General features: G+C 47.9%; 1 protein-coding gene across 3 annotated transcripts in view; it reads right to left on the minus strand.

Annotated features, from left to right (window-relative positions):
* The window catches only part of Ssx2ip (SSX family member 2 interacting protein), a 31,786-nt gene extending 19,995 nt beyond the window's left edge, over positions 1–11,791 (minus strand). Inside the window, exons 1-2 of one of the 3 annotated variants that reach the window (XM_032897207.1) lie at positions 11,670–11,791; positions 120–251 (exon numbers count right to left, since the gene is read on the minus strand). In XM_032897207.1, the coding sequence (XP_032753098.1) occupies positions 120–162 (43 nt within the window). In that variant the 5' untranslated portion in view covers positions 163–251; positions 11,670–11,791. Of the gene's footprint in view, positions 1–119; positions 252–10,410; positions 11,458–11,521; positions 11,647–11,669 lie in introns of those variants that run through there. The other 2 variants (XM_032897206.1, XM_032897208.1) reach the window with 2 other exon arrangements.
* Positions 11,792–27,427: the final 15,636 nt, after the last annotated feature.

The following is a 27,427-nucleotide window of genomic DNA, read 5'->3' on the forward strand; positions in this document are numbered from 1 at the left end:
AGAACTGGGGACGTGACCAGCACTGCCAGCTCCCAGTTACTGTGTCTTCCGTGGCTGGGGTGGGTAGTTTTCCTCAATTCGCCCTTTTCTCTTTGGTGGTGACTGCTGGACTCCTTTACCTGTACACAGAACTGGATCTGTAACAGTCATCCAATCTCCCATAGCCAGTCCCAGAGCCAGGGTCCCTGAGAAGGCAGTTCAGTGCTGGGGCATGCACAACAGCTCCTGTCACTCTCCTACGTGAGCATCTCCTTAGAAGGCAAAGGAAGAGACATCAGATTTAGAAGATGAAACCCAATGAAAGCCGATGTACAAAGAGTTTGTATGTCCTTTTGAGTTCTGACATTTCACTTTGTGTGCACATGAATGTTTTACCTGTGCACCATGTACATGACTGGTACTCATGGAGGTCAGAAGAAGGCATCAGATCCTCTGGAATTGGAGTTAAAAAATGGAAGGACCCACGTGGTCCTGGGAACTGAACCCAGGTCCCCTGCAACAGCAGAAGTGCTCTGAACCACTGAGCCCTCTCTGCAGCCAGAAGGGGTCTGAAGTATTTACTCCTATGCACACAGCGGAAGCAGCAGTATATATTGTGCTGGTTAGTGTTAACTGTCAACTGACACTCTTAGAACCCCCGTCCCAGGAGGAAATCTCAGTGAGGACTGACTTATCTAGATCGGTTGGTGTGCGGACATGCTGTGGGTGCGGAAAGAGCTGAATGTGGGCAGCACCATCTCGTGGCTGGGCCCTAGACTGTACAAGAGAGGACAGTGAGCTGAGCAAAGCAGTCCTTCTCACTGCTCTCAACAGTGGGTGCACAGAGACCAACTGTCTCACTCAGCCCCTGCCTCTGAAACCATGATGGACCACCACCTGGAATCACAAACCTTTAGATAACCCTTTCTCTTAGATTGATATTATCAGGATGTTTAATTACAACAACAGAAATAAAACTAGAATACACATATACACGCTGGCTATGTGTATGTATCTGTGTATATGTGTGTGTGCGTGTGCATGTGTATTACAAATTGAATATATTTGTAGTAAGGTTAAATATTTCCCAAGATGCACAGTGCCTGACTTGACTCTAAGGTACACCATAACATATAATATGGAATATTTCTACAGTATATCCTTTAAGGTGCAGATTTCATTTATGAGAAACCTTCTTGGCTAGTACTTCCATGTTTTATACTTCCTAACTATATTAGGAAATCTTTATGTTCTAAGCCACAGCCTGGCCCAGATTCCTACCCAGGACTGGGAGGCAACATCATCTCACACCCCAAGAGCAGAGCTGGCAACGTGGGTCTGTTAACACCACTCACAACTTTATCCTAAGATAATGTGCACAAAGGTTCACTTCAGGATGTTGTTCTTCATGATAGGGAAAACCAAAGCATAAACATGTTCCACAGAAAACTGGGCATGCATACAACTGTGTACAGATTTAAACAAACCTGTAGAATTAAAGTGGCTAAGAGGTATCATAGACTAGAAATACAGTGAGTAGACTAAGATGATAACTTTGTTTCCTACTCATGTTTCCACCTTTTAAGAGAGAAGACGTAGTTCTACCACAAGAAACACAACTCAAGGGAAATTGTCCCTGGCAACTGGAGGCAGGTCTCCAGGCAGGAGGAGGCAGAGGGTGGCGTGAGCAAATAGAAGGGCACGTGTGGCTCTCGGCCGCTGCTCAGTGCGCTCACTGCAGCCTGACTGGCCGCGCTGGCAGCCTCCAACTTTCAGACATGATAGAATTCTGGACTTTAATACAAAATCTTCCCATTTTTAAATATTAGAAGCTAATTAAAAGAAACTATGACTTATCCCATGGGCAGAGTGAATGGGGGATGTGATAGCCTTCTGGGGTTCTAGAAACATCTTGATCTAAGGAGGTTACTATATGGGTAGACACATAACTCATTAGGATGTATAAATTATTAATATCTAAGAAGTCAAACCAAGTGTACACTGCTCGAGATTTGGACCCATGACTGTTAATAGAGACCATGACATGATATAGTGAGGGCAAGATGAAGTTTCCCTCACTGAGTAGGTCTGACTAAACCCCCACTATGCACCAAATACAGTTTTTAGGCAGAAAGGAGGATGTGTTCTCTCTGTAAGTTCTCACTGTGGGAAGAATAAGCTGGAGAAAAGTCAGAAGCAAGTAACAACTTAGCAGGTGATTAGAATTTCATAAGACGCACGCTCAGTAATATGAAGGTGCTGGGGTGGGACAGATCCACATCAGCCAGGGAACGTTACCCTGTGATAGACCAGTTACAGTTTGAACAATAATATGAAGGTGTTGGGGTGGGACAGATCCACATCAGCCAGGGAACGTTACCCTGTGATAGACCAGTTACAGTTTGAATAATAATATGAAGGTGTTGGGGTGGGACAGATCCACATCAGTCAAGGAAGGTTACCCTGGGATAGACCAGTTACGGTTTGAACAATAATATGAAGTGCTGGGGTGGGACAGATCCACATCAGCCAGGGAAGGTTACCCTGGGATAGACCAGTTACAGTTTGAACAAGAATATGAAGGTGTTGGGGTGGGACAGATCCACATCAGCCAGGGAAGGTTACCCTGGGATAGACCAGTTACAGTTTGAACAAGAATATGAAGGTGCTGGGGTGGGACAGCTCCACATCAGTCAGGGAAGGTTACCCTGGGATAGACCAGTTACGGTTTGAACATGAATGTACCTTAGAAGTTCGTAAGTTAAAGGCTAAGTCCCCAGCTGGAAGCACTATTTGGGGGGGAGGGGGTACTAGAAACTCCAGGGGTGGACCCCAACTAGAGGAATCAGTTACTAGACCGAATGCCTTGTGTTTGTTGCCCTGCTCCTTACCACTGTGACAAGGTGAGCTAGGGTCTTCTCTTTTTTTCTTCCGTGTGTGTGTGTGTGTGTGTGTGTGTGTAGGGATTCTCTGTGTAGCCTTGGCTGTCCTGGATCTCATTTGTAGACTGGGCTGGGTTTGAACTCCAAGACCTGCCTGCCTCTGCCTCCTCAGTGAGGGACTAAGGGCGTGCACTGTTGCTGCTGCCCCTTTGTGCTTCCCACTGCACATTCAGCCACACCTCAGCCTCCCAGTGAGACCAGGACAGTGGTGGAGAGAGAGAAACCTCCCCTCCTCTCAAGCTGTTTCTCTGAGGCATGGGTCACGGCAACCACAAGAGGGCGAAATTGAGCAGAGGTCTAACTGCTATGCAGTCAGGCCAAGACAAGAAATGGCCCCGTGTAGCCCAAACAAGGGGAACAGAAGGTACAGAGACGTGAATCGCAGTTGGCAAGTAAGATGAACATTCAGAAAGCAAGGCTGGAAGGCAGCAGGCTGGACTTCTGCTGTGAAGGAGAAGGTGTTGAGGGGTCTGAGGCAGGAGCTTCTTTAAGCAGGGTCACTATCATCACCATGAGCAGGCACTGACAGTAAGCACTCCTGACAATAAGGAGGCTACGGCCACAGCACACACAGCTTAGATCAGCGCCACACTACAGGTCCAACCACAGAAGCAGAAAGCTGATCGTTGATCTTTAGAAGACCTGGAGACTGAACTGATGTCCTCACAGACAGCGGGCAGTAATCTAACACCAGGAGAGAGAGCAAGGCTCAGCACGCATCTCTGCATAGGGAGCTGTGGCCTCACGCCTGGCTTCTGCACACCCACGGTACCTTCTTAACCTATCCCAAAAGGAATGCTTTTCTAGGAAGGAAGACACCCCCCAGCTCATCGCTGATTCTGCCAGTTCCAGCTCATGCTTAGCTTTCTGTGTCAAGCGCTGGAAACAGCTCAGCGAGGCTGCCCGGCTGCGCTTCTGCTCACAGTTGCTGCCCCTCTCAGCCCTCCGCCGTTCAGCATGTGCAGGTCATAACTCAGAGCATGTCATCCCTACACAAGTCAGACTCAAACCCAAACCAGCCCATCAGCGTGTCCGCACAGGCACCAGCATCTTGTTTATAAATATTTTTACCCTAAGGTAAATTCTAATTCAATGTCAAAACTAAGCATTTCACACAAATATTTCGAGTTCCCATTAATTATAGCCATCCTTCCCAGTGGAACTTGTTATCCCTTCTAAAGACTCAGGTGCTTCCCCAGTCCGTAGAGCTTTAGTGTGGGCAGTCTCTAGGAACCCCCTTAGTCCTGCTCCTGCTGGGATAGCCTTGGGTCACTCTGCTATGGGTATGGGCTTCTAACAGTATAGGCAACATGACATGGCTTAACTCTGAAGATCAGGCTATGACTGTGCTGCTCCATTTGAGTTTTCCCTTCACTGTCTGTCAGGTTCTTTCTGGACAGAGCAAGCCATCCTGCTGTGAGCACCCCTGAGAGCACCATGACAAGGAACTGACACCTGTGACCAAAAGGTCACCAGGCCTGCCAAGAGTCAGAACAAGCTGGAAGCAGATTTTGCCTAAGCCCTGGCTCAGGCAAGGATGATGGCCCTGATAAGGCCTGAGTCACAGGCCTTCAGCTAAGCTCTGCCAAGACCCTTGATGCACGGAAGCTGTGAGGTAGGACGTGCTTGTTGTGAGGTTGAGACAGGTACGAGGCTGTACTAGGCTGAGATGATCTGTCACTCAGGAACACATGTTATACGTTGTAAAAAGAAGACGCCATTTCCGAGTCTCCGCAACACTCCTTTCTATGCATCCTGTGAAGTGGAGCTAGAAGTGGTTCCAGGCCCCACGGTTGCTGACGCCTGGCTTATGAGGAATGGAACCCACTATTCTATTTATTGTTCTGTGTGTGATGCTAAATGGTTCATACATAGGCTTCAGGAGAAGTAGGGAATGTCCTAGTCTCTGTAGCCAAGTCCCTCGCATAGAGCAGGACACAGCGCATCTTTACTCAAGGACCCAAAGCCCACACAGCTCTGTTGTTCCGGCCACCAACCGTGTCTTTCACCTCTCATGCTCTTACCTGTCCTATCTTTTGCAGGTAAGTGCACGTTTAACATTTCTGTTCACCCATAAATGACCCACACTCATCAGTGAAAACTCCAAGTCAGGGTGTCCATCCTGGCAAATGTGTGTGTCAGCAAGCAGCAACAAGAAAGATGCCCACGCCCAGTCTGTGCTCGCTCTCCAATGCCCATGTCTCCTGTCCTGGTCACCCTAGGTCTGCCCTCTATCGACGATGACACCAGGGAAAGGAGCACGCCAGTGTCCCACCTTCAGGACAAGGGCCTCTTTACACAGCAAGTGCTCTTCCCAAGTTGACTTGCAAGACAAGCTTAGGACAGTACACCGCGCCTGCGTCAGAATTCTACAGCTAACGCCCGCCAAGTCAGGAAGTAGCAGCAGCTTCTCCTTGCACAGGAACACCGTGCCATGGTGCCAGACGGCCTTCAAATACTGCACGAGATTCTCAGATAGTTCACTAACATTTCTGCTAAAATATCACCAAGCTGAGTTACCAGATTGTTGGAATACGAAAATAAAATTGTTAAAATGAAATCCTTCAACATTAGTAATCTTCTAAATTCAGTCAGAGAACTGAAGATCCAGCTATCAGCATGATTTGTGTCACTAACCTCTCAAAAATGAAATTTACTTACTTAAAATATGAGTAACATCTTTAATTATAATTTCAGTCTAGAGGAGACTATAGCTTGTAATTATATCACGCTCTGTCACCTACAAGTAGAAACACACTAAATTCAACCTCAGTTTTACAAACTTAAAATCCAAGTCATTCCACCTTTCTGGCGTAGTACAAGGGATATTTCCCACAGACGTAAGGCTTCAGCAGAACTGCAGTGTGGTGATGGAACACTTAAACAGCCACAGCTAAAGAACACTACTCCATGCAAGAAGGGCCACACTAAAAACTCTCATCGCCTCATCACCTTATTAATTTGCCTTCATGTTGTGTTTAGGGCTTTCAGGAAGATTTTCTGTTAGGGAATGCAGTATAAACAAAGGGGGTCTCTTTGCCTGGTCACAGGTCTGGGATCCTATTCTGCCTAAGTCACTTCCCACAAACCATCTCTCCAAGCTGATCTCCTTGCCTACATGATAGGGCTGCAATATTGATCTGCTAAGGCGGATGCAGGTACGTAACTAGACCTCAGGTGCAGAACACGCCAAGTATCAGCAGAGTGCAGGACGCTGGTCTAAATGCTTCCCAGATCCCAAGTCCACCTCACCACATCCCTGTGTACAGTGGACTACCTTCCACGGGAGAGACGATTAAGGCAGATGTAACAGTAATGCAGACAGGGTCACCGGGCTAATGAGGGGCAGAGAGCTGGCGGAGCCAGGATCCCAGCCCCAGCCACATAGCTACTCTCTTGGCCATCTGGCCCCGCAGAGCAATCTCTTCCTCTGTGAACTCCACCAAAGGCAGGATTCTAATAATATCTCCCAACTGGGCAAAGGCTGAATAAAATAGTGTGGAATGCAAATTATGATAAAATCCTGAAGACATGACTTTCTGTCTAACGTAAGTAACTGAGCATTGTGCACTAACGTGCAGGCCTCACAACCAAGTGCGGCTGCACCAGGAGACACTGTGGTGCACACGGACTCCGGGAGGTGGGTGTGGAAGCAGCAGAGCCCTTCACAGCAGCAGGACAGGAGCTCAGGGCCTAACCCTGCAACAACCCAAGCACTCGCTGGGAACAGGAGGACCTAGTCCCAAGATGAGCAGCTATGCAGCCATAGGAAGCCTATGACATACCACAGAAGGATCATGAGGGACACACAACAGAAGGCTCCTTCCAAGAGACAGGACATAATTAAATAGAACTTACTTTAGAAACGTTAAGCTTGAAGGAAATCTGCTATGAGACAGCTTATCTACAGCTATCTACACTTGGTCTTTCTGCACATATAGAAAACAAATGTGATAAATCTGTGTTATGAACGACACAAGAATGCAGGATTCAGTAATCACTGCCTACAGAAAGGGGACAGAGAAGTTATATAGAGGTTACTGTCAAAGGCCCTTTGTGTTACATGTTTTATTATTAAAAACAAGGTCACAACAGACTGTGATGAGAGCTGAGAAAAGGACCCAGTCAGTAAACTGCTGTCTCCCAAGCCTAAGGATCTGAGTTTGGATCCCAGGGACCCACAGGAAAGCCAGGTGCTGGAAGACTGGAGGCACAGACAGGCAAACCAGGGAGTCACAAGTGCCCTACCATTAGCCATGCATCTGATAGCGTTAAGGCAGGTGAGAGAGTTCCCGTCCTTTACTCCCAGTATTCTGAGTTAAGAGTGAGCCGGGATGTACGTAAGGATCTTTGGAATACTGTGGGTTTTCCCTCCAGGTTTGTAGCTATAGATACGTGTGTAGTTGACATCTGTAATCTGTCCTTAGTTCTTTCCATCAATATGTGGCAAAGTCCCAGGCCAGTAAAGGACTCTGTCTCAAACAAAAGGAGGAAGGCTCCTAAGGACTCACACACGAGGTTGTCCTCTTACCTTTATACATACATGTGTATGTGACTCCCCATGCCCATGCGACCCACATATAAACATACATGCACACATAGAGCATACATATAAACACACAGAATGTGTGGTGACCAAGGAATACGAACTAGCTAATTATTTGTAGTTAAAATCCTTTATAAACCTTCAATACAGTTAATCACGCTTTAAAAAATATTTTAAATTCTTTCCAGTCCTAGCCTTGGGGCACAATGACCCAGAGTCCTGGGATTCATTGTGCTATGTCTTCCCTTAAAGTATAAAGACCAGTCACTCTGGCTATGAGATCTATGAAGCTCTCCACAGACTGGCAAAAAATCAGTGGGGTGAGAATTAAGAACGCATGTACCATCTGATATGTAAAGCTAGCAAGGGAGAGAGTGACCACTGCAGCATCCACACAGGCCACATGTAGCTCACTGGCTGCGTCCTTTTCTCCTTAGGTGGCCGTAGGAAAGCAATGGGTGGGTCCAGCCCTACTCCACTGACGGAGAGACAGTTTATGTACAGCTACAGACCTGGAAGGAGGAGAACGGGAGCGGCAGTGCTCCAGGACCTCAGGCCCCGCCCCTCTGGACCCAGCAGGCACTGGGAGTGAATGGTGGAAGGCTGTGAAGCTGTCCCTTCCTTCTAGAACAGCATGGCTCCTCGCTGACCACATCTACGATCTTGTCACCCCCTTTAATTCTAATCTGACAGAGAGGGCTATTCTATAAAGCAGCTGGGCAGAAGGACACGGTTAGTGTAGAGACAAGGTGAGGGCGGAGCACACAGGGAGGCTTACAGAGGTGTTCAATGGAGATCACAGCTGAGGGCAGACACAGCCAACCTGACCCTGTGAGGAAATTATCATCCGCAAAATTCACCCACGAATAGGTACATAAAACAAACAAAACTCAAGGGCTTCACCCAAATGTCCTATTTTTAGTACTTCTGATTTTGTCACATTCCAGGTACACAGGCACACAGATGAGCCAATGGCCTTTATCCTGCCTGAGACCTGTTCCCTCAATCAGAGCTTTTTATCAGCTTGTTTATAGTTTTTTGCTTTGCTTTTGAGACAGAATTTCCAAGTAGCCTAGGATGGCCTTAAACTTGGAATCCTTCTTTCTGGCCTCCAGAGTGCCTGAGTAGGCCTGACTAATCCATATCACATAGATAGCGGGTGCTCCAAATGCTCACTATTTCTGTGTATTACCAGGGCACATGTGTGTAGCCAGCACAACTGATACATCAGGAAGTAGGTCATAGTATTCGCATCCCTCCTCCATTACAAACAGGACAAGTCCAGTGGTGGTGAATGGAGTATCTGACTAGGGAGACTGAGGAAGGAGAAGCATGCAGCCGCACAACCTCAGGACTGTAGTCAGTCTCTTCAGTTTCCATTAAGACTTGCTATTGATCCGAGTCTCCTCTCTGACTCCCACACTGCTTCCGCCCCAGATTGTTGGACCTCCCATCCCTCAGGGCCCGCCCTGGGCCTGGACTGGACTCCATGGCAGCATCTTCATCACCTTTGGCTCTCCAGTCCTGGCACAGAGGACCCGCTTGAGCAGCCACTGCTGCACTGTTAAGGCTCCTGCCAGCTTCAGTTAAGCCTGGGGAAAGCGTTCAGGTCTTATCTAGACCATCAAGGTCCAGAGCCCACAGACTGTGTAAATTATTAACGTGGGCAGACACACTCTACATCAGAAGCAATAGAATCCCCAACACAACCGTGTGGATATTCCTTATTGGTCAGGGTCACAGCACTGTTATTAATGCTGTCAATAACGCAGCAGCCACAAGGACACCAGCCACCTGTAACCGGCACCTGCTTGGCTGCTCGCACCAGTTGGTGAGCGCCTGTCAGGACACAGCTGAGAGGCCTTCTTCGATAAGGCCCTCCCACACTTGCATTCTCCCCTTCTCCACACAACACCAACCCACCCCACCCCCCAGAACAAATATTCAGAGCAACATATCTTTTTATCCTTAGGCCTGGCAGTTGGCAGCTGAGTGTCTGATAATAAATGTTTACTGAAAGAATAAATTTATTAACATACAGTGAATCGCTCCTACACTACACACAATACTGGACCAGCATCAAACCGTATAAATCTAGGTTTTCCCATTACTAATAACGGATGGTGTACTGTCTCATCCTAGAAGCTCATGAGTCTAAGTGAGCTGTATGCTCATAAGCACCTAACCATAATTAAAGACGCAGAACACTCACACAGCCTCTTGTTATGAACAACTGGGTAAGCCAGCAAGGTAAGTTCACAGCTAGTGTAAAAGATACAAGAAGCTATCACTAAAATTCGCTCTTGAAACTGAGCCTAGAAACACGGGGCTATAAGTCCAGCTACGGGGAGGCTGAGGCAGGAGTTCAAAGACTGCTTGGGCAAGCTAGTAACAAGGCAACCTTGCCTCCAAATAAAGGCACACTGGGTTTCAGCAACAGAGCACTTGCCTTGCATGTGCATGGCCCTGGTCTGGTTCCCCAGGGACTGTGTGAGGGCACTCAGAATGAGAGGGAGCTTGTTTTTAAGTAGGATGTGTGTGTTGTTCTACTAGGGCTGGAACTCCTAGGCTCAAGCTGTCCTCGCCTCAGTCTCCTGGTAGCTGGAGTAAAAGGTTGGGGCAGCCACAGTTCTAGGCAAGCTTGCTTGCTTGCGCGCTCTCTCTCTCTCTCTCTCTCTCTCTCTCTCTCTCTCTCTCTCTCTCTCTCTCCTCCCTCCCTCCCTCCCTCCCTCTACCTCCCTCCTTGCCCTCCTCCCCTCCCTCCAGCCACCCCCTCTAGCTGAATGCTGACTGAGGGCACATTCACTATATCCTAACCGGTTTGGGCCAACAAGCTGGTTTGCCCACTTTTAAGAGAGCCCAAGTACATTAATTTGACTGGGCTGGGTTTGAGGTCTCAGGGACAGCAGGAACAGTTAACTTTTCCATGTCCTGTACACCTGCCTGAGCAAGTCGAGGATGCTATGGACTTAACAGGTCTTGTCACAAGGCTCAATGTGTCATGGAGAGAGCTTCACGTTTCATCCTGGAGTGACCCAGCTTCTGCAGTTATCTCCAAGCTGCTTCAGCCTGGTTACTTAATCCCTGGGCCTATTATCTTCCCTGTACAGCTGGAGAACAAGAAGGAAAGGAAGGGTGTAAAATGACTGTAGGGGCCCCAGCAGTCACCAGAAAAACGCCCTGGTTTGAATTCTATCCATTCCTAATCCTCCTCTCAGAGAATCGTTTTTTGTATGAGGAACTTTCATGCACACCAGGCAGGACGAAGTGTCGACAGGGATGGCAGCTTGCCTTGTTTAGTTTGAATAAACACTCTACGCTTCCTGGGCCCACAAGCTCTTGGGGAGTAAGGAGATTGGATGGATTAAGTTTTGCTGGCTGGAGCGACCATTTCGAATTTTATCCAGCCTCGTAAATGTGTGTCACGTCATATACGGACCTTTCCGTTCGAGATCAAATTATGGACTAGAAAGATTCCCTTCCACGGATTGCGGGCTCCACGGCAGCACTATTTCCAGCTGACTCCAGGCCTGGACTCTATTCCGAATGGAAGCAAACCTCAAATCCAGGAGGCTCTCATCATTGGACTCCACCTTTCATACAGTCTAGAAGGAACTCCCAGTTCTCACAACTGCATCAGCGTTGCCGGTTATGGATCTGATACACTGTGGGGGTTAATGAAAAGATTCCTCTACTGGTGCTGATGGGGAATTATTCGGCAAGTTTTATTTCCTGGGCCCAGGTGACTTGCATAACCCAGCGACCTGCACTAGGAGAAATTACGTGCTGACCAGACAGAGCTCACCATTCACTCACTGTGCACCACTGGAAAAATCGAGGCCAAATAATTTCTCCAGCAAGTCTACCCCTGCGATGATGTAAGCTCTTCCCCCTAAACGTGGGGCTGGACCACGATGAAGCACCCACCTACCGCGGACCTCACTCGCTAAGTCCTACGGCAGCCTCTGAGGGATCGCCGAGCCCACGCGGGCCGAAGGGACCCCGCGCATGCCCGCGCCGAATCCCGCAAGGGCGCGGGGTCCCCAGCACCTACCTCACACTTCCCGCTGCAGGCGGCTGGCAGCAACGCTCTCCAACCGCTGCAACGGCCGCGACGAGCCCGCCCAGTGCCCGCCCGGGTGCCTGCGCCCACGTCCAGCCCGGCGCCCTCCCTGGCTGCGCGTCACAATCCCGCCGCTCACCGTCACGGCACCGGGAGCGGCTCACGCCTCCCGCAGCCCGCGGGCCCGCACCCGCGGCGGCACGCAGCGGTTCCGCGCAGCCTCCAGCCCGCCCGGTCCGCCCGGCCCGCCTCTCGCCGCTTTCCTCGGCTGGCGCCCATCCCACCCCGCCCTGCGCTGGCGCCGCCCATTGGCTCCGCTGGTTGCCAGGCGACGAACAACCGCGGCCCGCATTGGTCCAGCGAGGACTAGCCTACGACAACCCCAGCCGCTCTCCCCCGCGCAGCTGCGGCCACCGCACCTGTTACACCCGGGTTCACCCGGCCGCCGCTCCCCGCCCCCAGCTCTCCGCGGGGACAGGAGGAGGGTCCTAGCCGCTTTAGAGCCGGGCCTCCGAGGCGACCCTGAACCCCAACGCTCCCAAGGAGAACCGGGTGCGCTCCCCAGATCGGAGAGACACCAACGGGCATCCAGAATTGGGTCAGGCACTGGAGAAGGAAGGTCAAGTGGCCTCGGGAATCAACACACCAATGGCACAAAAATCAGTGGAAAACCAGAGCCCGGGTAGTGGGCAAGAAACCCCGAGTTCAGGCCGCAGGACTGCACACAGCGTGCGTGAGGTTGCAGGTCTGTGAACTAGCAGAACTGAAGTTCAAGGTCATTGGGAGCTCAAGGCTAGCCTGGGCTAGTAAAGCTCGAGTAGTGAATAAAATTAAGCAAAGAAAGGGACCTAGGGAGGAGACAGCTGGAAAGGGAAATGAAGAAACAATGGTACTTGTGAACTAGAAGTTGATGGAAAAACTCCCTAGGCCCACTCAGTGAGTGCAAAGAAAATGTATGACAGCGGCAATTGGCCAGATCCACCTACCTCTCCCTACTGTCTCCACCAAAAGTTCCTCCAGAAAGGAAAATGGAGAATCCATAGTAAAGGGCGGGGTGGTGGAGTTCTAGCGAGGTGTTTACTCGAGAAAAAGAAGTTTGGGGTTAAGTGGCTCCTGTGAACAATTTGAGACCAAAACAGCATAAGAGGAAAACAGGGAATACCCCACTGCCACAGAAGAACAAGAGAGAGGAACGAGAACTACACATACCCTCAATGCTGGGAAGTGGATCAGAGTGCAGACATGAGCGTTAGAAGAGGAGGGAGACAGATTAGATGCTGAACACAGGTAGCAAGGACAGACACATCATTACAAAAATGCTTTGGAGAGCAGTGCTAGTGAGAATTTCGGCTAGTAATTTACTTGCTCCCTAAGTCAGACCATTAATGGGGTGTGTTTGCTCTCTCTGCACCCAAAGGGTGTTCTGAAAGTTCAGTTGTCTACTCTCCAAAACATCATTCTTTTTCCTATCTCAAGAAGCATCTTAATACCTTTGTTCTTTGAATGCTGAGTCCAGCTTGGCCATGCAAGGTCCCGCCCCTGGAGTGGGCCTCCACGACTGTATATATTTTCATGTTCCTCCTTCAGGGAATGCTCCCCCTTAAGGTCAATGACTCCACGATAATCAGAGATGGCACAAGTCCAGGAGGCAAGAGTGTATCCTTAGCAAAAATGGTAAACACTGTGGCCTTCAGGACAGCCCTTAAGGCTGTGGGAAAGAACTCTGAAAACATGTGTTCAAAAATATTTTTCAACCAAGCAAATTATAAGGATGCAATATGAATTATATTAAGGGTTTCACAGACCTAAAAGAACAGAGGCAGCTGCACTATGAGCCAGCTTATCAGAAGGATACAAAGGCAGGTAGATTCCTGAGTTCAAGGTCAGCCTGGGACAAATCTAATTTTCATTCAGGCTTGGTCAGAATGGTAACCTCAGGACAGGGTCCCGTCTAGTTAAGTTTATTATCTGAGACAGGCAGATCTCTGAATTCATTTGCAGTGTTAAAAAAATGCGCTAGCTGTCCCTAAGAATCAAGGGGCTGGGGTCCTGGAATGCCGACTCTTGGGATAATCAGAAGGGAACCTGGGGTAAATGGCTGAATTGATTTGTGGGATTTTGGTCTCCAAGAGATGAGCTATGGAGAGTTTTTAGGATTATTTTTCTAGTAAGAGAGAGCTCCCTTTCTTGTTAGACATCAGAGGGATGTCTGGGAAGCTGTCTTGAGCAGAACACAGGCCCTCAGCTTGTACCATCTACCGCCATTTGACCGAGAGGGGTGGGTGTTTGTTTGTTTTGCTGCTCAGACACACCTCCTCTCCAAGCTGAGGCTGGTTCTTGGCATCTGAAACAGTAATTTAGGGCACATTACTACTACACTTTGTTGTTGTAAAATTATATTAAATGACTTTCTTTTACCACACTAGATCCGGCACTGCAGTGCCCCAAGATATCTGCTAGATAACTTGCCAGAAACGCACATCCCAACTCCGTGGTGGCCCAGTGTCTCTGCCACCGCACACTCTCCCAAACTCAATTCTCCACAAGAAAGAACACACAACACAATAACCTCTGATCCAATTGATAAGATATAATTGACCATCTAAGCATACAAAGCCCTGTACACATCCATCCCTTAAGAATATTCATAACAACCTGTAAATACACAGAGTGGAATTTTAACATCAGCCTCCATGTTCTCTCTGAGGCTTCTCTCCCTCCTCCTTCCATTCCAGTCTCCTCTTCCCTCAAACTTTTCTCCCACCCATCCTTCCTTCTCTTCCAATGACAGCCCTTGTTCTATCTTGTACCTGCCTTCACCTTATAACATCCTACACACTTTGTCAAGGAAACAGGGAGCATTCGCTCCTGGGTTAGCCAAGTCAGTCCAATCTGCCACACTTCACACAGTAAAGTACCATGTTCTCCCAGGGACTTTCCTTTGTCTAGGTCACATCTCTGGATAAGAACCACATGGAAATAAAACTTGAGAAAAATTAATCAATGTCAACATAAATAACAAACTTTAATGAAAATCTGTATTTCTTTAAAATTTCATGGTATTTAAAATTTTGCATACATTGTTACCAAGACAGTAGAAGGCATACAAATTCCCAAGTGGTTTACATTCTGTGACGCTAGTCTCTGGAACACTCCACTGTGTACTCAAAAAAAAAGTGCCAAAGGCAGATGTCTTAATGTCACAGCAAAAGTAGCTTTGACCCAACAGATTCCCTTGGGAGGACTTTTGGGGAGACTCTCCCAAAGGTACCACAGAGCATCCTTTGAGATCCACTGATCTAAACTTCTGTGCTCCGTCCCTCCCTGGCAGGGACTGATTGAGGGGCTGCTCACAGAACCCAAGTCCAGTCCGTACAGAATAGGGGGGAGGAGCAGGGCCCTTGGAGGGGAGCCCTCTATCCCGCAAGCCCATAAGAAGTCTTTCTCCTCACTCCTTGCTGGCCCCCTCCAGTCTCAGACACATTTAGAACTGTGGCAGCACCTTGTACACCAGCAAGACAAAAGCACGAAAACACCAGCATCCCCGAGTCCCCTCATGGCTAAATCAACCTTTGGGACTCTGCATAACAGCTCCAGACTGCTGTGTACACGGGATAGTACAAGGCTCTTTGTAAGGGCTTTGTGGTCAGGTATTCAGTCCGTTGCCTAGAAAGATTGTGACCGACACACAGGACAAGGTCTGAAAGACTACAAGAGGGACACCTGTAGCCCAAAGCCGAAAGGGACCTTTCTGGGCTTGAGAGAAAGTAACTTGGCATGGCTAGGAAAAGGGGGGTGGGCAAGGGTTTGTTTCAGCTTTCCTTGGGCTGTTTTCCTCTCGAGCAAAATTAAAGGAAGCATACGTAATGCTGGTTTTGTTTTCTAGAACATGAAAATCTTCACCCCTGCTCCCCTGAAGTCTACCCACCAGCATGTGGGAAAACTGTTATAAAACATAAGTCAGATCATGACTTCTCTCTGCTTTGGATCATTAAAGCCAAAATTCTTCCAGCTGTAAGGTTCTCATGGCCTGATTCTCTCCACACAATCCTTTTAGCACGCTGACCTATCCTACAGCTGTGCTCACCAGCAGCTAATACCTGTCTCCCTCACTGTTCCTCAGCCTCAGTGGACAGCCCTGCCTCAGGACCAGTTCACTGCCCAACCCTGTCTTTAAGCACTTTCTCTTAGCGCTTGTATTAGCTTCCCTTCAACGCCTGAGTGTTCGCATCCCTTACACACATGCTACCATCTATGTGAGGCCTAACTAGACACCTTCACTTAAAATTAGAATCCCTTCCGGACCCCACGCATCAGATTACCTTGCTCTTGTCTAACCTTCGATCTTACGTTGTCATTTCTTCTGACTGCCTGTTTGATGTGCTAGAGTAAAGCCTCAGTAAACAAGGGCCGTTTTGTCTGCTGTGTCCTCAGTGCCCCAGGCATTTGGTTGGCATTTCAACACTTGGTGACTGTTCAGGTGAATGCTTTCTATTTCAAGGTAAGCACTTTAACAGGTGACGTCTACACCTTGTCCAAAGATGTGGCTCACATCTGTATGGTCAGCGTTTGTATGACAGAAAGTCTTCCCTTGAGAATAGGCCCACTTTCCAGACATCCACACTCTGGTTTCGGACTCTGATTACTTCCCTGTGTACTTAGTGTGGGACCTCCCACTCACGTTTGGCTTACGCTGAACTTACGGTTCTGGGATTTCTTATTCAGCACAGAAAGTGCCAGCCAAGCAGCCCCTCTGAGTCCCCTGGCCCCTCAGTCAGCTTTCCACCCCTGTGACGAAATAGCTGAAGTAAATTTAAAGGAAGAGAGGTTTACCACGCCGCCTCACACCCACTGCCAGTTAGCCTGCTGCTCTGGGGCTGGGTCAAGGCTGAGGGAACATGGTGGTGGTGGCAGCATCCTTGGAACAAAGCTGCTCACTTTGTAGTAGGCAGGAAGTGGAGTGGGGCCAGGGAGGGGGCAGTGGGGAGGAGGAGGCCAGTGTTCAATCCCCTTCAAGGACATAACCCTATAACCGACTCTCCACTATGCCCCTCACTCAGAAGTTCCTCCACTGCCCTATAGCGCCAGAGGCTGGGGACAACACCTTTAAAGGCCTGTTGGTGTTGCTGTAAAATTTACAACAACATGAGTGTTTGGGGGACATTTTAGATGAATCTTTCTGGAACTTTCTTCCCACGGAGGCTCTACATGGTTTCCTTCCGCCATTCAGCTCTCACCCGGATGTAGAGCAGCCCTCCTAATCTGTTTCCTTGCTTGTGGTCTGTCTTCTCCCACCGGAGTGTAATGGGAGGGCAGGGGCTGTGTTCAAGTTCATATCTGTCGCCTCAGCTGCTCATGGCCGCACCAACTGTTGTGAGGAGGCAGGAGGCAGGTGGGGGAAGAAACACGTGTCATTTTAAAACACCTTAATTCTGCTAAATAGCTTCTGAACCACCCCCAATTCAGCCATTCCTTTCTTACAGACAGGATTTCCAAAACCCAAACAGACCCTCAGGCGCAAGGCTGCTTCTGGCTTGCAGATTCAGAGCTCAGAGTAACGGCTTTCTGCTGCTATGCATACCATCTGGGTTGCTCAATAAGCAATGCTTTCTGGGATTCACCGAAGCAGATTTCCTGTCAGGGCCTGCGTGTGCTGGAACAGATGAGACTATGGGCTGAGTCACTTCTCTTAATGGTCCTGCCTCCATTACGTCTGGGTTCTGGCCAGGTCTACCTTTTAAAGGACAGCAGGGTAGGTAAAATTAAGCCTTACTGAATGTGTGTGTGTATATGTATGTGTGTATATATATATATGTGTGTGTGTGTGTATACACATACATATACATAAACATATACATTATACATGAAGAAAGCAAGCAAAGCCAAGCCAGACCACGAGCTGGGGATATGGGTCAGTGGTAGAGCACTTGCTCCAGCTTATAAAAAGCTCTGGGTTCAATCCCACCTCCACCCCATCACACAAACAAAGGACCACACTTCCAGAAAGCTGTGCTTTCTGATTTCAGAAGATAGCTGTAAATTTAAGGGAACCTGACCCTCTCCGCGTCTGTGTGGACTGGTGATGCTATGCGGCATTTACAGACATCTTTCTGACCAGCCCTGGGCGTGAGCTGTTAGTTGACTTAATTGAAATGACTCAAAAGTGCTATTGAAGGAAAATAGAGCACACACACTTCTCCTATTGGTCCAGGTTACGCACGCACACGCAAATGCATGCGCACACAGCAGTACGCTGGGTGTTCCCCACTTGGCACGTTAGACTTTGGTCTGATCTGCTGAGAACATTTACACCATGGCTGCTTTTGAAATGATTAGCAGACACTAACACAGTGCTTCCCGACTTACGTGTCCCAAGGTTGAGTTTTTAACTTTAAAACGTCATGCAAAATTTGCTCATGCATAAATCATTTAAGCAACTGATAAACTATATCATACAAAGGTGGCTAGGTGTCAGCCATGGAGGTTTCACAGAGAGAGAGAACACGTGTGAGGACATTCACATGTACATACGTGTGTGTGAATGTAGAGGCCTGAAGGTGACATCGAGTGTTTTCCTTAGTAACACTTCATCTTTTGAGAGAATCTCCCCAACTTAACTCAGAAGTCATTGACTTGGTTAGACTGGCTGGTCTGCAAACTCAAGGAGCCCTCTGTGTCCATCTCCTCAGCTCTGGGCAGGGTTACAGGAGATGCTTTGCTTCAGTAGAGCATGCAAACGCATGAGACACACGTGAACTGCAAGCACACTAAGGTGGACTGCTTTAAATTCCCATCTCACACTTCAGCCACATCAGCTCAGGTTCTCGACAGACACTTCTCAGCTCAGCCGATCCTCCTGCCTCAGGCTCCTACGCGCCCAGAACTACAGATGCCCAGGCCCAGCTTGTGACTGCTATAAACTTTGGAAAGCTTGTGCGGTCTCAAGTTTAGTAAAGCCATCGTTAATACCATTGGGTAAGACTAATGCTACCACCACAATTTCCAAGCCAGGTTTGAAGCAAGCCTTATTAAATACTGGCCAGGATGGTGGATACCAGCCAAGTCCATATCTGAGATTCCCAGAAAATGCCATTAATTATGTCAGTCCAGTGCTTATTAAAGGCAAAACCCACAAGGCTATGTATGTACTTTCCATCTTCATCCAATCAGAGGCAAGCTTGCATCCCGACATATCCTGTCCACATACTCCCCTCCTCTATATGATCTAGCACATCCTGTGTAGTTGTGGCAACCAACCTTGTATACAGAAATGAAAACACATGGCTTGTTATCTCACATGAACAACATCCCCAGCATTCCAGGGGGTTACTGTCCTTGGACTTACAGGTTAGAAGCATTTTTGTTTTATAGGTCTCTTAAGCATGTAATTTAAATTTAAAACAACTTTAGCCCTCATACCATCCTTTAACCCCAAACAAACTTCCCTCAATTATTCTCCAGATACCTGGCCTTTGCTCAGTCTCCCCTTCCTTTCCAGTATACAAGTGGTGTGCGTGTACACACACACACATGCCACACGCACACACATGCATGCATACACACACACACACACACATGCCACATGCACACACACACACGCCACATGCACACACGCACACACATACATACACACACAGCTATCTTCCCAAACAGCAGATGCCCCTGTCTTTTTAAAAACAGTATAGTTTGCTCTGTTCTCTTAGATTTGAAAATTTAAATATAGACCTTTGCTCAGCTGACAAATAAAAAAAACTTCCAAAGAACTAAAAGATTTTACATAACCCCAAAATGTCATTTAGCTATACAAAAATCTGTTTAAAAGCACAATCCAGCATAACTCGAATAACTCAAACACTTGATTCTGCATATAAATTCACCAAGTCCTAGTCTGACCTCATGCTTTAGCGAGTGTTTGCTGAATGGTGGCGGCCAGGCAATAGAAAAAAAGGTCTCTGTCTACAACAGGAGCGCCAGTCTCCTCGGCAGACAGGGAAACGATGACTGTTAAACTCTGAACCACGCTACCTGCTTTGACAGTTTGACTTAGCCTCTTAGGCCTGTGGTGGTCCCTGAACTTCCACACCTGCTGGGACCGCCTTCCTCTGAGCGTTCTGTTTAGTAACTCACAAAGGTTCCAAGCCACTGTTAGGCTGCTGTTCCTTCAACCAAGAGTGCTATCTAATAATAACAGTGACAAAAACCAACAACGCTCTCAAGGAGTGAACTGAGGCTGTGACGTTTTGTTTCACTGGTACAAATATGATGTTAATGGAAGTCAGTACAGGACCTCTTCATGCTAGTAGCATGGAGGAATTAAGAAAAACCGTGGGGCTTGTATTAGCTTCCCATTGCTCTGACAAAACACTTTTTTTTTTCTTTTTCTCGGAACTGGGGACCGAACCCAGGGCCTTGTGCTTGCTAGGCAAGCGCTCTACCACTGAGCTAAATCCCCAACCCCCTGACAAAACACTTTAAAAAAGGTTTCAGGACATGGCGAGTTGGCTCCACTATTTGGGGGAATGTACTCAGAATATTAAGGGGCTTGTGAGTAACCGATCTCCTCATCGCTTGGTTGCTGAGAAGTAAAGAGGAAAAGGCCGGGGCAGACCCCTTTCTAGGGGCACTTTTGTTGTTGTAAAAATATAATAAATAAAATGCTTTATTTTATCTTTATTTTATCTTTATTTTATCCACTCTATGTCCGGCACCACAGTGCCCCAAGATATCTTTTAGATATCTTAATTCTCAGTCAGCAAAGTCTCTCACCCGCTCTGCTCCATCCCCTATCACACTGCCGAAGGCCTCTCTCTGAGCCTGGCAGCAATCTCTCTACCAACCTAGTTCCCAAGCCTGGTTTCCATACCAGAAACACACATCCCAACTCTGTGACGGCCCAAACCGGCTGCCCCACACTCCCTTACACTTAAATCTACACACGAAAGAACACACAACACAATAACTTTGATCTAATTGATAAGATATAATTGCCCATCTGGCCATACAAAGCCCTGTACACATCCATCCCTTAAGAATATTCATAACAACCTGTAAAGGTACAGCTTGGAATCTTTACGTCAGCTGCCATATTGTCCCCGGCTACTCTCTCCCTCCTCCTCTTTCGTTCCTGTCTCCTCCTCCGCTTTTAAACGTTTCTCCCGCCCATCCTTCCTTCTCATCCAATGACAGGCCTCATTCTATCCTGTACCTGCCTCATCTGTGACATCATCCCACACACTTTCTCCAACGAGGTGCAATCTCTTTTTGAAAGTTCCTATGTGGCACATGTGGCTGTGTGCTCACAGAGGCCACAGGAGGATGTTGAGCGTCCTGTTCTTTCTGAGCCTCATTCCTTAGGAAGAGGGTGTCTTCCTGAGCCTAGAACTAGCACAGCTGTGAGCAAGTCCTGGCGTTCCTCCTGTTTTCTCTCCCGCCCCATAACACACACAATGCTGGTGTTACAGGTATGCACGCCACCATGCCCAGTTCTCCACACCCTAAAGTTCCCCGGCCTCTCAACAGTGCCACCATCTGGGAGTGAGCCTCTGGGGGCATTTAAGATCCAAATCATTACAGGGCGGTCTGATCCGTGACTTTTGTTAGAATTATACGTTGAAGGGAAGAAAGCTTTTCAGAACTACGTTTACTTTCTTTGCTGTGTGCACATGAATGTATGTGTGTGCATGCGAGTGTGCGTGTGCGTGTGTGTGTGTGTGTGTGTGTGTGTGTGTGTGTGCGTGTGCGTGATCAGCGTCAGTGCTCTGCGTACTGGTTTTGGAAGAAGGGGTCTCTCAGTGGGTTGGAGGCCAGTGGATTAGGCTGCACTGCCTGGCCAGTGAGCCCCAGGGCTCTGCCTATCTTTCCCCTCCACACTGGGATTTGAGGGTGTGCCATCACCACGCCCAGCTTTTTACATGGGATGGAGCTCAGGCCTGCATTCTCGCATGGCAAAGCTGTCTCCAGAGTCCTGTTTATTCTAATTATCTCATAACTAGGAAAAGAATTTTGATAAGTGCAATGGCCCCAAAATTTATTAATTTTTTTTCAGACCACATGACTGTGTCTTCCTGCTCGCTGTTAGTTTATGTAACAGACACCTGCCAGGAAGAGTGACGTGCAGATAATCCTGTTACGAACTGAGTCATATCTGAGGTGTACTGTTGATATTTACAGGGAAGCTCTGATAGATCCTCTTACATGACAAGCATGCCGGGATAGGACAAAAGTTTCTAGCGTACATTTGTGGTCGGAGCCATTCCTTAATTTTCTTGAAAGAGTTTTCCATCATCAATTACAAGTAGGTTTTAGTTTGTTTTGTTTTGTCCTGAGATGATTTTAATGGGTTTTCCGGCAAGACAGGTCAGACTCTTAGGAGGCTAAGTTGCTGGAATCCACTAAATGTTTGAACCTTTTTTATTCTCCAATTGCCAATTCAGTCTTATCTGTGAATCTGTATTTCTTCTTATGATTTATATTTCCCTAGGCAGTTTCTTTTTTTAAATTTTTATTGTATTTTTTCATTATGTGGGGGGTGGGTTTGGGGGATATGTAAATCGGGGGCCTGAGAAGGTCAGAGATACTGGATCACCTTAGAGTTATAGGTGGTTGTGAGCTGCCTGCTGTGGGTGCTGGGAATCGAACTCCAGTCTTCTGCAAGAGCGGTACCCACTATTAACCACCGGACCATCTCTCTGGCACTTACAATTTGTTTTCAGACATACTCAGTAACTATCAGCAGATTACTGCTCACGTTGAATTGTTGTTGAGTAGAATCCTCTCTCAATCAAAATCAAAACAGCCATGTAGAATTTCATATGTGACCAGTTCAGCACCAATTAAAACAGCACGCTTCAGACACCACCATGTAAGTCTGCCTGTCCCTTTAAGAAGAGAAACGATTGTATTTAGTTGCTGGGCTGCCTTGGATTTATTTTATCTTAACAGCTGTGCCTGAAGTTAGCACTATTCAGACGGGGATTTTCAAGCTCTGTAATAGGCTTCAACTTGACTATGCCACCCAGCCCAAACCCCAAATTTAGAACCAAACATGGGGGGTTAAGACAATCGGAAGTATTGGCAAAAAGTAATATGAGAGAAAATTCTAAGTTGGACTGAGCCAAAAATAAAGAAAGCGGTTAACCATGGTCTCCCTGGAACTCTGGCAACAGTAGACAGGCCACAGCCCTGCACATCCGAGGGGAGGGCAAAAGCTGCATTTATAGCTGGTGTGGAGGGGTTGGGGAGGGAGAAAGGAGCATCACAGATGGAAAGAAGGGGCATTTCTGTGACTTAAAGATGGGGACAAACCCTCAAGAGCTTCTCACCACTCTGGAAACAGTGACATCACAAGCTCTGTCTAACGTGCCACCGTTTGATCCCTGAGCTTGAGCACCTCCTGTTTCATTTATTTCTGTGTCCTTGGTCTTTCAAGGGGCAGTGTCCTTAAAGTGAAAACTCCAGACAAGAACTGTGGTCTGACATACAGCAGCTACTAAAAGGGAACAAAGAACAAAGAAGGATAAAACCACGCCTTTCGTCTGGCTTGTGAGGAAAACGAGTTTCCTTAGGTAGCCACCCGATGTGTCTAAAACTGTAACATTTGGAGCTGTTGTCCATTTGTGTCACGTGTAACCATTCCCAGTATTCTCATCTATTCACGGAGTGCCTCCACCCTCTGAAGCACACTTCAGTGCTTCCCACACAAACCCCCTTAATCCCATAATCCTGTCACTAATGCCTGTACTTGCAGATGAGGATGAGCAGGGAGGGGCTAGCAGTTCCTCCAAGGTGCACCTCAGCGCTGGGTCGCTCGAGCGCCCCTCCTAACCATCTGCCGGTGCCAGTCTCCTCTTTTCTATTGATCTCCATCACTTCTGTGAAAGATAGCTGATTAACTAGTGGAAACATTCAGAATGGGCTAATGTTCCCCCAGCAGCCCATCCCGGTCTCAAGAGCCTCTTAGTGTAGTAATTTTGAGAGTCAGTCAATTCCGTGTCCTTTCCTCTCTTCTATATTGTCTCCTTAACCTAGTCTGCCTGAGATTGCGCTTAGGGTCTCCTTGTCACCCCTCTTTTCACAGCCACCGGGGCTCACCCCACAGTTGTTCTTGCCATGGGTCCTCCTCACCTGCTACGATGCTTTGTCCCCAGGTGCGTGAGATACACAAAGTTAAAAGTCTTGCTGACATGGGGAAGGGGAATGACTGCGATGACTGGGGAGCAAATTGTCACTGAGAAGCGGGTTAAAAGTGATTTATTGGGGCTGGAGATGAGGCCTCGTTTGTTTAGCAAGTGCTTGCCTTGTGGACATGAGGGCCAGAGTCCCACATCCAGATCCTATGTAAAACGCTGGTGTGGTGTCGTGTCTGTTTTCCCAGCACGAAGGAGGCACAGGCAAGAGGGTCCCTGGGGCTCATCGGTCAGCAGATCTGGTCTCTGCTAAAAGCGTGAGATGAAAAATTACAGGTGGCCATGTAACAGCGTGGGATACAAGGATGAAGGCAAGTGGGAAAACTGAAGACAATGGAAGGTCTCTCCAAGGTGATCAGAATCCGGTTGCAGTCATCACGGACACAAACACTGTACACAGGAAACCCAGCTCCTACGTGAAATGGAATAAATTGCTCAGTAGCCTTCATGGCTGGGCTTTCATTGACCTCACTAAGGACTGTTTACCTTCACCCAGAGTCTAGGTTAGCCTAACGTAAAGGACTTTAAAATGTATGCATGTGCGTGTCTTATGTGCACGAGTGTCCATCGACACATGAGTGTCTGATGCCTGTGGAAGCCAGGAAAGGTCATCGGATTCCTTGGGGTTGGAGTTACAGACATGTGGGCTGCCAAGAAGGTGCTGGGAATTAAACCTTGGTCCCCTGGGAGAGCACCCAGTGCTCTTAACTGTGAGTGGCTCTCCAACCCTGCTAGCCACCTTTCAACCCTGCTAGCCACCTTTCAACCCTGCTAGCCACCTTTCAACCCTGCTAGCCACCTTTCAACCCTGCTAGCCACCTTTCAACCCTGCTAGCCACCTTTCAACCCTGCTAGCCACCTTTCAACCCTGCTAGCCACCTTTCAACCCTGCTAGCCACCTTTCAACCCTGCTAGCCACCTTTCAACCCTGCTAGCCACCTTTCAACCCTGCTAGCCACCTTTCAACCCTGCTAGCCACCTTTCAACCCTGCTAGCCACCTTTTACGGAGCTGTGTTAACCAGCCAAGATCTGTTTCCTGGTGGGTATCAGCTAGAGCAGGTTATTATTCAAAAGTTTGGGTAGATATCCTCTCTCTCTCTCTCTCTCTCTCTCTCTCTCTCTCTCTCTCTCTCTCTCTCTCTCTGTCCGTTTTGCCTATCAATCAGTTCTATAGAAGCTGGGTTTTTTTTCTTTTTTTTTTTCAAACTTTCTTGGAGATTCAATTTATCGATATAAAAGTTATCTTTAAAAATGTTATTCTTCCCCTCTGTGTAGCAAAAACAAAAACTGATCTACTCACTTAGCAGAAGCCCAGAATGTGAGGCCATCTTATTAGCTCTAGTGCTGTGACTTGAAGCCCTGGAAAAACCGTACTTGGAGGTGAGCAATAGAGGCATCTGTTTAACAACAATCTACAAAGAGACAACCCTGGGGCCATGGGGAGAATCAGGCAAAGACAGATAAGCCATGTAAGACACCAGGAGACAACAGTCATGGCACGGAAAAGTAGTGAGGACTGCAGTAAAGACGGAATTGTGCTAGCTTAAAGCAAAGGGCTGCAGGAGTAAAGAACAGATCCTGACTCAGCCGGATTCTCTTAGTCCTGCTCTCTCCTTATCTCAGATTTGCCTAACTCAAGTTCCAAGAATAATCTGAACTAATATTCCCTCTTTAAGCGACCACCAGATGACCCTGTCAATATTTCTGTGACCAAGGAATGTCCAGGCTTCTCTGGTCCAAATCTCCCACTCACATTCTTAACTCTCTGTCATCAGAAAGAAATCCCCTGCTCACCACACTGTTCTCTGCGTGGTTTCTCATCCTTTAACCCTGACAGGATCTCGGCTCCTTGTCAGAGCCACAAAATTCTCTGCCGTCTGTGTGAGTGTGGATCGATTTTCTCTCCTGCTTGTCATGTTCTACCAGGCCATCAGGTTATGTGCCCAGCTCACTCGCTCCTGGCTGTCCCTTCCACACCACTGTTAACACCAGTCAAAGCTTCTCTCCTTAGACTGTCTCTCTGTCTTAGTGAACTTCCTGTTGACTCCTGTATTGTCTAACAAATACCTAAGACAATCTTATACAGAGTGAAGGTCTGTCTTGGCTCACAGTTTTGGAACTTTCAGTTTGTAATCTGTTGGTCCCTTCACTTTTGGGTCAGCGAATAAAGAGCTCAGCAATTGACAGAACCATCCTGATAGTGATCAAGAAAGGGTTGGCATCTCCACACTCCCTTGAGGGTTTGCCTCCAGGGATTTAGAGATCTTCTACCAGGCTCCACCTCTTAAAGGCTCTGCAACCTCCCTGTAGAGCCACACTGGGATGCAAACCTCTACCATGTAGTCCTTTGGTGGGGGCATTTGCTCTCCCCTTAATTATTTTGCCATTATTCCTGGTAAGGTTAATACTAGATGGATGGCCCATATTCTTCTATGACCTCTCCATTCATCAGCCCCTTCATCCCCAGTGAGCTTGTCTTTTGTCATTCTGCTTCTGCAACTGGTCACCGTTTTCTCCTCCCTTGTCACTTAAAAGATCTGCACCCGCCAATCACCTTCATCTCAAACTTTCTACTCCCACATTTTCAGTTTCCACCCCATCACACCTGCGATGGCTCTTCCTGGTTGTCAACTGACTACATCCGGAATGAACCACAATCCAGAAATGGAGGGCACACCTGTGACCCAGATCTTGAGACTGGAAGACACGGGCTTCTGATCTTGACATGGGGTGACACATGCTTTTGATCCAGATCTTGAGGCGTAAGAACTGTGAAAAGCTTAGGCTGGTGCGTGCCTTTAATCCCAGGAGATGGGCAAGCAGATCACTGAATTCAAGGCCAGACTGGGACAAAGCAAGTTCCAAGAAAAGCTTAGGTCTAGGAACGGTGATACTCACTTGTGATCTGGGCCACCCCTTCCACTGGAGGCCTACATAAGTCAGAAAGGAAGGTTTCATCCTTTGCTTGCTTGCCCTTACCTGCCAGCACATCTCTTGTAACCTACGTCTTCAGGATTCCAGCTTATACAAAAGATCGGCTGAAACACCTAGCCTGGTGGGACTGAGCAACTACTGAATTCCTGGACTTCCCATTCACAGCTGCCCATTGCTGGGTGGACTACAGACTGTAAGTCATCACAGTGAATTCCCTCAATATAGAGAGACTTTCCATAAATCCTGTGACTCCGGAGAACCCTGACTAATACAATACCCCAGATCTAAACATTCTGCTTTGCTAAGCACTTTGTTCTGTTGGCCCTCCTACTTTTTACCATTTATCTCCCAAGACCCCCATTCCTCTCTTGTCTGCCCTAGTCCCAGTGCCCCTCATCACAACATTCCTTCTAACATATTCTTACATTTCTAATGCTTCCTTTGCATTGTCTTCACCTGTCTTAGTTACTATTCTACCTCCATGACAGGGCACCAAAGCAGTGTATAAAAGCGTTTAATTGGGGACTCATGGTTGCCTAGGGTGAGAGTCCACGGCCATCATGGAGGGGATGATGGCAGCAGGCAGGCAGGCATGGCACTGGAGCAGTGGCCAAGAGCTGACATCTGAGTCACAATAAAGATACTGAGAGAAAGCTAACTAGGAATGGTGTGAGCTGTCGAAGACTCAAAGCCTGCCTCCAGGGACACACCTCCTCCAACAAGGCCACACCTCCTAACCCTTCCCAAACAGTTCCACCAGCTGGAACAAACATTCCA

The sequence above is a fragment of the Rattus rattus genome, chromosome 3 (genome assembly GCF_011064425.1).
Source record: "Rattus rattus isolate New Zealand chromosome 3, Rrattus_CSIRO_v1, whole genome shotgun sequence".
In the NCBI taxonomy this organism is placed as follows: domain Eukaryota; kingdom Metazoa; phylum Chordata; class Mammalia; order Rodentia; family Muridae; genus Rattus; species Rattus rattus.